This window comes from Alligator sinensis, unplaced genomic scaffold (genome assembly GCF_000455745.1).
Source record: "Alligator sinensis unplaced genomic scaffold, ASM45574v1 scaffold628_2, whole genome shotgun sequence".
NCBI lineage: Eukaryota > Metazoa > Chordata > Crocodylia > Alligatoridae > Alligator > Alligator sinensis.
Genome location: NW_005841833.1, coordinates 6802356 through 6813895, shown reverse-complemented (window position 1 = coordinate 6813895; position 11540 = coordinate 6802356). Strand labels below are relative to the sequence as shown.

Below are 11540 nucleotides of genomic sequence, written 5' to 3'. Positions count from 1 at the left end.
GGGTGGGGGGGGGGGGTGTTTGTTTTTTTTACTTTGGGAGTTTTAGTAGATCACATCGAAACTCTGAGACACTACCATAGTTTCCACTGTATAAGATGCACCTGTGCATAAGACCACCTCCTTCCCTCCCTCCCCAAAAGGATAAAATTGTTGGGGAATAAAGATTTGTAACAACTGTGATTTGAATTTTGGCCAGCTTTATTGCAATGGTTTTAGGTAGTTTTCATCATACAGCTTTGTATTCATTACACAGCTTTCAATTTTGGGGGAACAACCTGCATCTTATTTGCCAGAAAATACCATAACTGGGGTGTGGACTGTAAATGTACTTGGTATATTGTACGAGGTTGAAATGGGATTAATATGTAATGGGACAGTGTCAGGTTCAGTTTTCTTAATTGTATAGGTTAGGGGTGGCCAGGCTGCTGCATGAGTGCCAAGTGGCATAGGCAGCTCTGTGTGTGTGTGGAGAGCAGGGGGGAGCAGAAAGCAAAGCACCAGATGGGGAAGGGCAGCAGATCAGACAGAGCAGAAAGCAGGTCAGGCAGGTGCAGGGGGTCAGAGTGGCACTGGGGGAGGGTGCAGGCAGGGCTAACTTGTGGCCTGCCTGCCCAAAAAGGCGGGTGCCCACTGATGTAGAGTACTGTGAAAGGCGGTTCTGTAAAGCTAATAGCAGCGTCCACGTGGTTCTCTGTTCTGAGTGGGGAGGGGGGATGCTTCATCAAACCCTTGCTTGTAGCAAGGCAGCACCCCCAGTGTGCAGAATTTTTCTCATGTTAAACAGAACACGCGAACAACTTGATATGGACTCTAGTCCATCTTTGCTGTCCAGGGTAAGACCCTAAGAGTAACGTTAACAGCATAAATAATGAAAAGTAAATCAATTTTAAATGATTTCCAGCTCAGTGAAAGTGTTGGGAGTGGAGCTGAAGTGTTTCTTTAAAAAAACCAAACCAAACCCCGGCTTTTAACCTGTTCATCCTTGGCATTTAGCATGCTCACAGCACAGCAGTTGTCTAATCACTTAAACGGTCATTTACAATAATCATACTAAATGCCTATGTCTGCAGTCCTTTACAATCCATGTTCAAGAACTTGAGTATCCCCAGCAGTTGACATTCATTTTGGTTTTCCTTCCAATTTTCACAAACAGAAGGAGCTTGCAGCTGATGAAGACTGTCCTAAAATGTGTGCTTACAAGTTGGTGACTATCAAATTTAAATGGTGGGGACTACAGAACAAAGTGGAAAACTTTATCCAAAAGGTACGGACTGTCGCTGCGGCATTGGGCTTCTGGCTGGTTGTCTGCGTGTTGCTGCTTTTGGGGTTTTTAAGTAGCAGTAAAGTAATGAAAAGGGGATTTTTGTCTGCTCCTTTGTTTTTCCTTTGTAGTGAGGCATTGATTCATTTGTTTCTTGAGCAAATAGAACTGCCTCCTTCGAAGTCTCCGGTCCTGCACGCACTGATGTTTTATCAAATACCGTTTTTAAGGCAAAGGTGGAAAAAGCAGGCAAAGAATTTGAAGCGCCGTGCACATCTAGACCCTGGCTCTGTGAACAGTCCGCTGATTGGATTTCCCATGGGTGTAAAATTGATTTATGAATAGGGCTGCTCAGGGTAGCAAGTTCTGTGCAAGTGTTTGCAGGATCGTGGCCTAAACACTTGAACGGTATTGGGAGAAATTGCTACTACTTCCTTCGAGTCTGAAAAAGAAGAGGCATTCTGCCTGACCAAAACATGGGTGCTTGAATGTTTTTCCAGCATTGCATGTTCTAGGCACCTTGTAGAAAGTGTCTTGCTGTGGTGCCATTCATCTTGTAGGATGTGGGCCCCTGGCCATCCAGGCGCACGCAAGCTGTAATTGGGGGGGGGCTTATGTAGGAAGTTAAACTAAATATCTGCCAAAGAGGTCACTGCTCTGCTGCTGGTTTTAGGTTGGTTCATGTTTACTGCCTTGGACCACGTTAAGCTCTTGTGAATGAATCTGGGGGGACAGCAGTCAATACTGTGGCACTTTCACCTGTGGACAACAGTTACTTAAGTCACTTTAGGTTCCCTGAAATAGCATAAACGGGGGCGGTGTGACCAGCACAGGCGCTCCTCATCCCTCTGAATGTATGAACAGCTCAAAGATGAGCAAGAGCTAGTGCCTGCATCTCATGTGTCCCTTCATAAGGTGACATTTCGTGTATAATGAAGCACTGTGCTGGGGAATAGTCTTCTCGTAAAAGGAGTACAGCAAAGCTTGAATGATGCAGGAAAAACTACAGGCAGACATGTGGAGCGCTCACACCTTCGTGTCAGTTCTTTTGCCCCCTAGAGCAACATGTTAGCCCGGCAAGATCGGCAAGCCAAGATGTTTTGATGGTTCCTTGGTATGACGTTAGCTTTTAAAGGGTGGGAATGAAACAAGTTGCTAGGTTTAATGTAAGATAGTGGTGGTTGGCTCTGAGAACAAGCCACAGCTGTTCCTTACCACTGCTCATACTGTGATGTGTGTGGTGGTAAGAGGCGTGGAGACGGCAGGAATAATTTGGGGTGGGGAAGATGGCATTCTTGATAGCAGTGACACACAGTAAAGGCCCAGGGATGTTGGAGTCAAGTTTCCCTTGGCATCTGTGAGTTGGGTGCAGCTGTCCTTTTCAGGGAAAGCAAACGCTGTGGATTTCACACTGGAAAGTACAAGAAGATAAACCGAGGATGTCCTCTGAAAGGTACGAAACCCTGAGCATGCAGGAGTGAGGATTCCTGGGCACCCGAGAGAGGTATTAGTCCCCATGCCACAGATGTTTCCTATTTATGCAACCACAGTACATGGTCATCTGAAGTACCTTCTACCGCGCTCTTTTTCCTGTGTCGTTCAAGTTACTATCCTTCACAGAGAACCAGATTGACTTCTGGCCATTTTGCAGTAGCCACGTGCATATTTTATATAATCAGTATCATTTGGAAATGATCAGGGGCTGGGGGAAGGGGTCAGTGAGGTAACAAACCACAGGTGGGAGCTTGCAGCCTTGAGCAGCTCTTATTGCTAGCTTATGTGTGCGCATGTGGCACTTAGCAACTCACCCATGCCACGGCAAGGTCAGAAGTAAGGCTTGCAACCTTAAGGTGAGATGGGATTTGTATTGCTGATGGGAACGGGATTTAGGAGAGTTATGGAGGCAGTACCCACAGGAAGTTGCCAGGCACCTTGTATATCAAAGACGATGGAAATACTCCAATAGGAATTATCTGTGGCATGGAGACTAATACTTTCAGGTGCCCAGGAATCCTCACTTCTGTGTACTCGGGGTTTTGTACCTTTTCAAAGGATGTCCTTTGTAGCAGCGAAGTGTGTTCCTTGCATCCTGTTGGGACACTAGTTCAATTCTAGTTACCAGGGCAGGTTGTAATTCTGCTACCAACTGCATCACCAGCACTACTTTCTGAATTGCCTCTGTTTGCCTCTGCAATGAAAAATGTGTAGGGTAAGTCCCTGAGCTTGTACTGTAGCTGTTTTGGGTTGCTCTGGATTTTCTCCCTGTACAGTTCATGCACAGATGCTGTAGTCATTTTACAGCCGGGAAGGAATAGGTGCGTGTTGGAGTCTCCAGCTTTTTGGAGCAACAAATTACTGAACTTTTTACGTAGAAAAAGTAGTTTTTATAAGTACTCTTCACTTGCTTGTTCAGGTGGAAAAGAATGTGCTAACTAAAACTCAGGGAATTTGGAAGAGGTGGGTTATAGCACTGTGAAGCAGAGTGTACGGCTAGTTTGATTGCTTTTAAATTGCAGTGACCATTGACTATTATCTTGTGAATGCTGGCTGACCATGGGCCTCTAATTCTGCCTTACCTTTTTAAAGCAAGAAAAAAGGATATTTACCAACTTTCACCGCCAGCTGTTCTGTTGGATTGACAAGTGGATTGATCTGACCATGGAAGACATCAGGAGAATGGAGGATGAAACCCAAAGAGAGCTGGAAGCGGTAAGATTGCCTGGAGTGGGGTGTTGTGATTGTTGCATTTGTGGCAGTGGTATTTGGGTTCCTTGAGACCTGAAGTAGGCCATGTGTGTTGTTGTCACTCACCCACCTGTGAGCTGTGGGAGCGTGCTGATAAAGGTGTACTTTTCTTCTCTGGATCCTCTCCCAGAGCTGCATTTGTGCTGCTCCTGCATACTGTGCTGCACAGGGACAGCAGTTATTGAAATGTATGTGTTCTGGTAAGTTTTCCATCTCCCGAGTGTCTGCACTGAGCATTTCTTTCCATCCATATGTAGATTCCCTAGCGCACACATTTCCCCTCGGCTCCCTCTTGTCACTAGTCAGCCGGGCCTCAGAGCTGTCCCCTCACTCCTCAGAACCATCTTGTTCAGTTCTCTAGTTGTCATTAGAGCCGATTTATTTTTTCCCTTCAAACATGTCTTGAAGTAAATGCATACATGTCAGATGAAGACTGCCTGACTTGTCTTGATGAGCTTGATGAAACTGAGACTCCTGCCCTGCCCTCCCCTCTTCCTCCCCACCCCAATACCTACAAAAACAAAAAGGTACTGATGAACAAACAGAGGGGGTGGTGAGGACCAAGTGGTTCTCGTCTGACCTGCATACATCGTCCCCAGGGGCATTTGAAAGGAAGGACAGCGTTCAAGCTACCCTCCCTCTTTTTCCGTCGGAGATGCTGAGGAATGCCATAAGCTGGGGTGAGAAGCCCTTGGCTGCACAGTTTGTTTTCCAGGTCCTGATGTTCAGCATGAGCACTTCCAGTTCAGCTTCTCTGTCCCACTTGGATTCTCTGGCATTGCCGAAACTGCAGCGCTTGTTGTGCCAGGTCTTACTGACCCTATCGCCCAGCATCAGTTCAGCTCACCTTAGTGTCCCTGGTGCCTTGGTTCTGGCTAGGCACGTCGTGCCTTGAGCTGTGGCGTCTGCATTTTAGGCAACTTAAAACATTTAGAGCCCAGAGGTATTGAGACAGCTTAGGTGTCTCATCACATTCACCGTTGGTATTGGTAGTTCTCTCCACTGAGCAATATTATACTATCGATATTGATGCAAGTTCTGTCCTCTCCTTCCCAGCATTACCTTCAGCATGTGAGGGCTTCAATAGCCTTTTGCATCCTTTCTGTGCATGGAAATGCTTTTTAGACCAAGAAGAGATGCTCTGCACATCCCTGTGTTTGTGAGCCCACAGTTCTTGCCTGGGAATGCGTGACAGCCTCTACTCTGGAGATTAGGGAAGGTGGTAGGAATTTCCCATCTTCTGTTAGAGCAGCAGTCACTGAATGTCCTCAGCTCCCAGTGAAGAATATCTGGCACTTCTTCATCTTCCCCCACTACAGAGCCAGTGGCGGACACCTAGGGACAGATCCTCTCGAGATGTACCATAGTCACAGGACATCAGATGTAATTTGTGATTGCCTTATGCCCAGAAGTATTTGCTTACCAAGGACATAGCCATATCATTGCCCAGCTTGATTTGCCAAGCATCCCTTGGCTCTTGCATTTAAGTCGTGACACTGTTTGCTTAGTGTTCGCTCTTTTCCTGAGCACTCGGTGGGCCCTGAACTTCCTTTGAGAGTTGTAGTTAAGCGTAACATAAGATGATGGTAATTTCCTGCCTGTGCTGGTTCTCAGAAGCAGCGTTTTCAAGCCATTCGCCACAGTCTGAACATCTCGAAAGCTTTGTGGCTGACTTCTGAGCCCAGGCTCAACTGTGTGTTTGCAAAGCTGGATGGATCTGTTTGCCCTCAGCTGGAAGTGTCTACTAGCAATGCTTCCCTCTGGATGTTCAGAGAGCAGATAGGAAAAACATCATGTTGTGCTCTCATCTCCAAGTGCTTACCTTTTTTTCCCCCCTCTTGAAGGCTTAGACCAAGTGTAGTGGCTTCTTAACACAGGCAGGGGAAATACCATGCATCTGTGGCCACGAAGGCAGTTTTTCCTGAAACGCACCCCAGGAGAACTGATCTTCTGGCTGGTTCAGTACCTGCCAACGTGTAGCGGCTTTAAGCCCAGTTTATGGAAATAGGAGTCTCCTCCCTTGCTTGCTCCAAGGGCCTTATGGCTAAGGGCAAGCAAAACTTGGGGGCATCTGAACCCCAAGCCTCTGGGCTTAGGTCTGCAAGTAGGATGCCCACTAAAGGATTTGGAAACGTCTGAAGCCCCAGGTGTGGGTGGAGAAAGTTTGCCGGTAGTAGGGCCACTTAAGGTTCTGGACTCTTGGATTTGGAATTGGTTTTGGCTAATTTGGCCTCGGATACAAATTAAAAAAAACCACAAAACCTTTTTTTGCCAAGGAGAAAGAAACAAGGGGATGCATCTGCTGGCTTGCATGCCCTGCCCATCATGTCCCACTTGGCCGGCACTAAGTCCAGAAATGGGGCAGTTGCACCACCTTGCTGCTCTAGAGGATCTGCCCCTTGTCTCTTCAGGTCAGGGTTGCACTCAGGGCAACCTTACTGCCTCCATTCTGGGTTGGCACAAGCCTCTGCTGACGGATGCACATGTAGATCTGAGCATCTCCTCTGAGGCTCCTCTTCTACTCCCTCCCTCTGGCTCATCAGCTTGGGGAACTTCCCTGGTCTGTGGAGGAGTAGCTCCCCCTCCAACTGGAGTGCCCCCAAAGGCTTCTCTCTTGCATGCCATTGCTCCCTGATTTGGTGTGGGCCAGACTCATCCTGTTTCCATGGGACAGAGTAGAGCAGTGTGAGTACGGCCCCAGGTACGTATAGGAGAAGAGTAGCAGCACGTGATGCATCAGCGGGAAGGGAAACTCCCCCTCGGTGTGTCTACATGGACTGTGGCCATCTTGTCTCCTTGCGAAGGTGACCCATGGACCCATCCCAGCGGTGAGTAACTCCTCTTTTGACCTTTTGCAAAAAGTAACATCGGATGTTCGTATCTGCAAACGTTCCTGTGGTGGAAGCAGAAAGACCTTCCCTGACGGTTTCGTTCCAGTAGTACACGCTCTCTTTGAATACTGGCTCTAAGGCGCGGTGAAAAATACCTGGAGCAAGAAGAAATTGTCCGTAACTTCTGTCTGTGTTCAGTGCCATGCAGCTATGGTCATGTAACGACTGTCTAGCAGTCTTTGGGGCCTGAGGTATTTTTCTGTATGCTGGTTCTGATCTGCCATGCTGAAGTTAAACCAGAGTCATTTGCTTTTCAGACATAACCCCAAACCCATTTCTACGAGCTGTATCCATCCTGGAAGCTGAACATTGCTTCTCTGTTCAGCTTTGCAGACTGAAGCAGAATGTTTTTCCAAATGGTGTGGCCTTGTGTAGGAGACTTCCCAGGCTCAGCGCTCCCTGGGGCTGCTTGCTAAATACGACTTGATCAAATGTGACTGACTGGCTAAACACTCCTGTGGCCTTTCAGCCGGGACGCTTTGTGAGACATGTCAAAGGGGTTGGGACCTGCTGTTTGAAATGCTCTCTAGTATTTTTCTCGCTGCTTTTTCTCTACTAACATATTCGGGGTTTGGGAGCACCCTGTAAAATGCAGACCAAAGACGTTGGTGCCGGGGTGTGCTTGTGAGCCAGTGTAAGCAGGCAGAGGGCACCCCAGCTACAAGTTGAACACCAGTATTGTCTCATGGTAACTTTGCCCCTTATGCCTGTGTGACTAGCTGTCGAAGTGTTGTGATTTAAATAGCAGCCCTCTAAATCATGAGTACAAGACCACCAGCAAGAAGGGGCCCAGCGGTGAGAGGCTTGGTATGACGGGAATGTCCCTGCTCTCCCAGTCCTGTGGGGAAGCATTCAGCTTCTCCGTGGAGGCTCGTGGCATCCCACTGTTCCCTGCCGCTCTGTACTGTCACAAAGAAACAATCACAGGAAACAGCCCGGTGTCTAATGACATCGGCAGGGTTGCATTCTCTTTCCAAGCCTTTCATTTCTTTCATTAAAACCCTTCTCATTTCTGAACCCAGCTAGACTTTTGTTTAAATTTTCCTTTCCTTTTTGTTGCATTTCTTGCTTTCTCTGTTTCTTGTCTCAATCTCGTTTAATCCTCTCGTGGCCGTTGCTTTCCTTGCTGTTTCTGCTGTCCCTTGACCTATTCTCATCTGAGTTCCTGTGGAGTTTTTCTCTCCATCTCTCCGCTCTTTTCACAGTTTTCCTGTATTTTTCTCTTGTGCCTGGCTCTCTTCCTGGAAATCCAGAGTCGTACCACATTTTAAACGCTCATCAGTTGACTGCTGAGCGATTCATGTCCCAGTCAGCGCACAAAATTGCCAAAACTCTGCGATGCCCTTGAGCTCTCTGCCACAGCCACCGTGGAAGCGCGGTGCGCGTGCTTCAGGCGGGTGTGCACCGAGCTCTGTCCGAGGTCTCGGTCACTCTTCGGGACTGGAGAGGCACTGCAGCTTTGTACAGCAGCTCTCTTGCCTGCACTGATTTTCCTGTCCTGAACAATGTCCCTTCGGGCTAGTCTTCCCGACCCTTCAGCTTGTTCTGGAGCCCGCGGTGGTCCCATCCGCTGAGACAACTGTGTAGGCATTTGGTGCTCTCCTACTAACCCGGCGACAGGTTCTCTGTTGGTAGCTCACAGTTTTATTTTGCGTTTAGATGCGTAAGAAGGGTTCCGTCCGAGGCACACTGGCGGCTGACGTCTAGAGGAGTTCTCTGTAGGTTCAGAGGCAAAAACAAGCCGTGTAAGTGAATTCCTGGGTGCAAAAGCAGAACAATAACTTCTGGTGCTGGGAGTTACTGCTAGAACAAACCCTCCATGAGCGGTGCAGCGTGGTTCCCTCCTGCTCCCCTGCTTGGTTGCAGTCAGTTGTTGGATGTCGCTTTTTTATGGCTAGGATTCATGAGAAACTTTCACCACACAGTGGCATCTCGGTGGGCCCTGGGCACATGCTCAGTGCAATCGCAGGACACTTAATTAAGGGCCAAGGTTGGTATTGTATAATTCTTCGTGCTCGTCCAGTGCGCAGGCTCCACTGTTCGGTCTCATGATTGGCCCCTGAGCTGCAAGGCCTGCAGGAGGCTTCCTGGACGAAACCAGCCAGAGGGATGTGTTGCTGCGGTTAGACTCAGCGTGGTTAAAAATGCATTGGACGTTGCATCCAAAAAGCACCAGTCGACCCAGGGAAGGGGGCGGGACGGGGCACTGGTCAGGTTCTCTGCTCGGGCAAACAGAGCAGGCGGAGAGATTCTGAGCAGCCTCTGACCATCCATTCCCACCAGTTTAATTCGGACTTATCTGGCTGGGATGAAAAAATGCCCTCGGGGGGGCAACTGCCAGGGACCGGCTCCTTCGGAAGTCCCGGGCCTTTGGATCCGCGTCAGTCCTCTCCCTTGTGAACGTTTGCTCGATGTTGCGGGCAGGGTCCACAGTTCAAAGCACACGTTAAATCCCAGGGACTGGCTGATGAGTGGTTGGTGTCTGTGACTGACTTCTGCTGACCTGCGAGCTGCTCTCCCACTAACAGGCCTTGCACACCAGCTAAAAGATTCCTTAGGAAAGCTTGCACCATTCAGTCCGAGCCAGCTCTGTGCTGGCCATGGCTGACTACCCCGTACGCACCATTTCCTGGAGACTTAGTGATGAGACTGAGCTTGGTGCAGGTGATATTTGGGTAACGACAACCAGCTAAACGGTGTCTTTTGCTTTTCCCCACAGTTACGTAACCAAGGCCAAGTGAGAGGAACAAGTGCTGCCAATGATGAATGATGATGGATGTGACCTGCACGCAGTGTTGATGATATACAGATGTGTGTGTGGATGCATGATTATTTGTATATAATTATATATACACACATGCATACTGAGGGGTTGTTACAGTGTCTCCAGGGTACTATACCTATCTTCAGCAAAGATGCAAAGGAAACTGCTTTCATTATGTATACCTGAAGCAAATAAAAATTGACTGAATAGTGTCATTTAAAGGATGAATTGACTGCAGAATTATGCTAACTGGTATGTTTCATGAATGTCAATACTGGACCAATTTATTCCCTACTTGGTTATTTTCCCCTCCTAGAGTCACTCTGCTACAGTCTGCCAACGTCTCATTGTAAACCAACAGATTCGGTTAGGTTCATTTCAGATTTGTGCCCCCGCCTCCCCCGTGTGATTTTTGGAATAGGAATGATGAATGTATTTATAGCTATTTATTTCTGGATTGCCATAATCTTCCTGTCAAATCGGAATTTTTTCTATTAAGAGAATTGGAAGATTTTTGCTATTGAACGAAGAGTCCAGAATTTCGGCCCGGCTCTTACCCACCTTGCTAAAAAACCACCCTTGTATTGGAGTTTTGTATGCTGAAGTTCAGATGGGGTTTTGTCTTCATTAAAATTGGCAAATGTAAGGGAGAAAATAGCTTGTGATTTTTATAACCACACTTTGAAGTAATTTCTTTTTTCTGGGAGCCGTTCAGACTAACTGCCGATCCTGGTACTGAGTCTGTGCAACATTTCTTGGGCCGTGTCGTGAAATTGGAGGGATAGCACTTCCCTAGAGTAACACTTCCTGTTCCTGAAATCGCTATTTTCCAAAGTTTCAGTTTGGAAACTATGCAAATGATCTTGATTTCTCACAAATTACACAACGGAATATAATTGTGACTTAGCTCTTTTCATGTTGAAAATACACTTTAAAAGATGTTCACTTTCAGATATGATGAAAGTTTAAATTGTAGCATCTGACATGTGTTTCTCTGATATTTGTTAGAAGTAGACACATAAAAGGAAAGATGGTATAACAAAGACCTTTTGTAGATAGCTCTCAAATAGGGAAGTTGTCTTCAGGCGTTTTTAAGAAAACATTCAAATGGAGCATATCATAGATATATATTATCAAATGCTTGTTAGATCAGGAACAAATTATTTTAGGAACACTAGCTGGGTAAGATTTTATTAATGTTCTGGCTTCCTCCTACCAGCCCTAGAAGCCTCTGTAGGGCAAGGCTTGCTTAAGCATCTCTTTCGCTTTTGATCCCACACACATGCAGGCGCTCCGAATCATTGCAGATTTGATTTTTGCTGACAGAGGGAGTGATCTTGCTCCCATTAGTCAATGGCAAGACGGTTGGCTTCAGGGGAGCAGGATCAAGCCTGTTGTACACCTGTCTGCACTGTCGGGTGCTAACGCGGCTGACTGCGAAGACACGGACCTGGGTGTTTTGTATATCTCTCCGACATGATACCGCCCCGCTGCCCCCCTGCTGCGAGGTCACTCGTTGGCTCGTCCATGCCGGGCCTCTGGCGAACGCAGAGGTCTGTTCTCGATGCCGTCAGACGATTGGTTTTGTAAATACAGAAACATGGTTTGCCAGGTATTTGCTACGAAGAGGGCTGCTGAAATCAAGGGCTCAATTCTCCTTTCAATGCAGGAAAGTAAGTCCCGCAGTCACCGATGGGAGCCAGAATACCAACGAGGAGGGAAAGGGACCCCTACGACTTTCATGTTTTTGGATTAGTTGTGAAAAAATCGAGGGAACTTTGTAGTGAATGTAAAATGTTTAGTTTACTTTGGCAGTCTCTGGTGTGAACTACAGTAAAACAGTCAATGAAATTTAATTAATAAATTTGATCATAAAACA

General features: G+C 47.2%; 1 protein-coding gene across 1 annotated transcript in view; it reads left to right on the top strand.

The window, feature by feature from the left end:
- Window positions 1-11540, top strand: part of PITPNB (phosphatidylinositol transfer protein beta) — a gene marked incomplete at its 5' end in the record, with an annotated part of 48660 nt that extends 37120 nt beyond the window's left edge. Inside the window, 4 exons of the mRNA XM_025199923.1 lie at window positions 1154-1264; window positions 3848-3970; window positions 8557-8642; window positions 9617-11540. Of these exons, the coding sequence (XP_025055708.1) occupies window positions 1154-1264; window positions 3848-3970; window positions 8557-8604 (282 nt within the window). The remainder of the gene's footprint in view (window positions 1-1153; window positions 1265-3847; window positions 3971-8556; window positions 8643-9616) is intronic.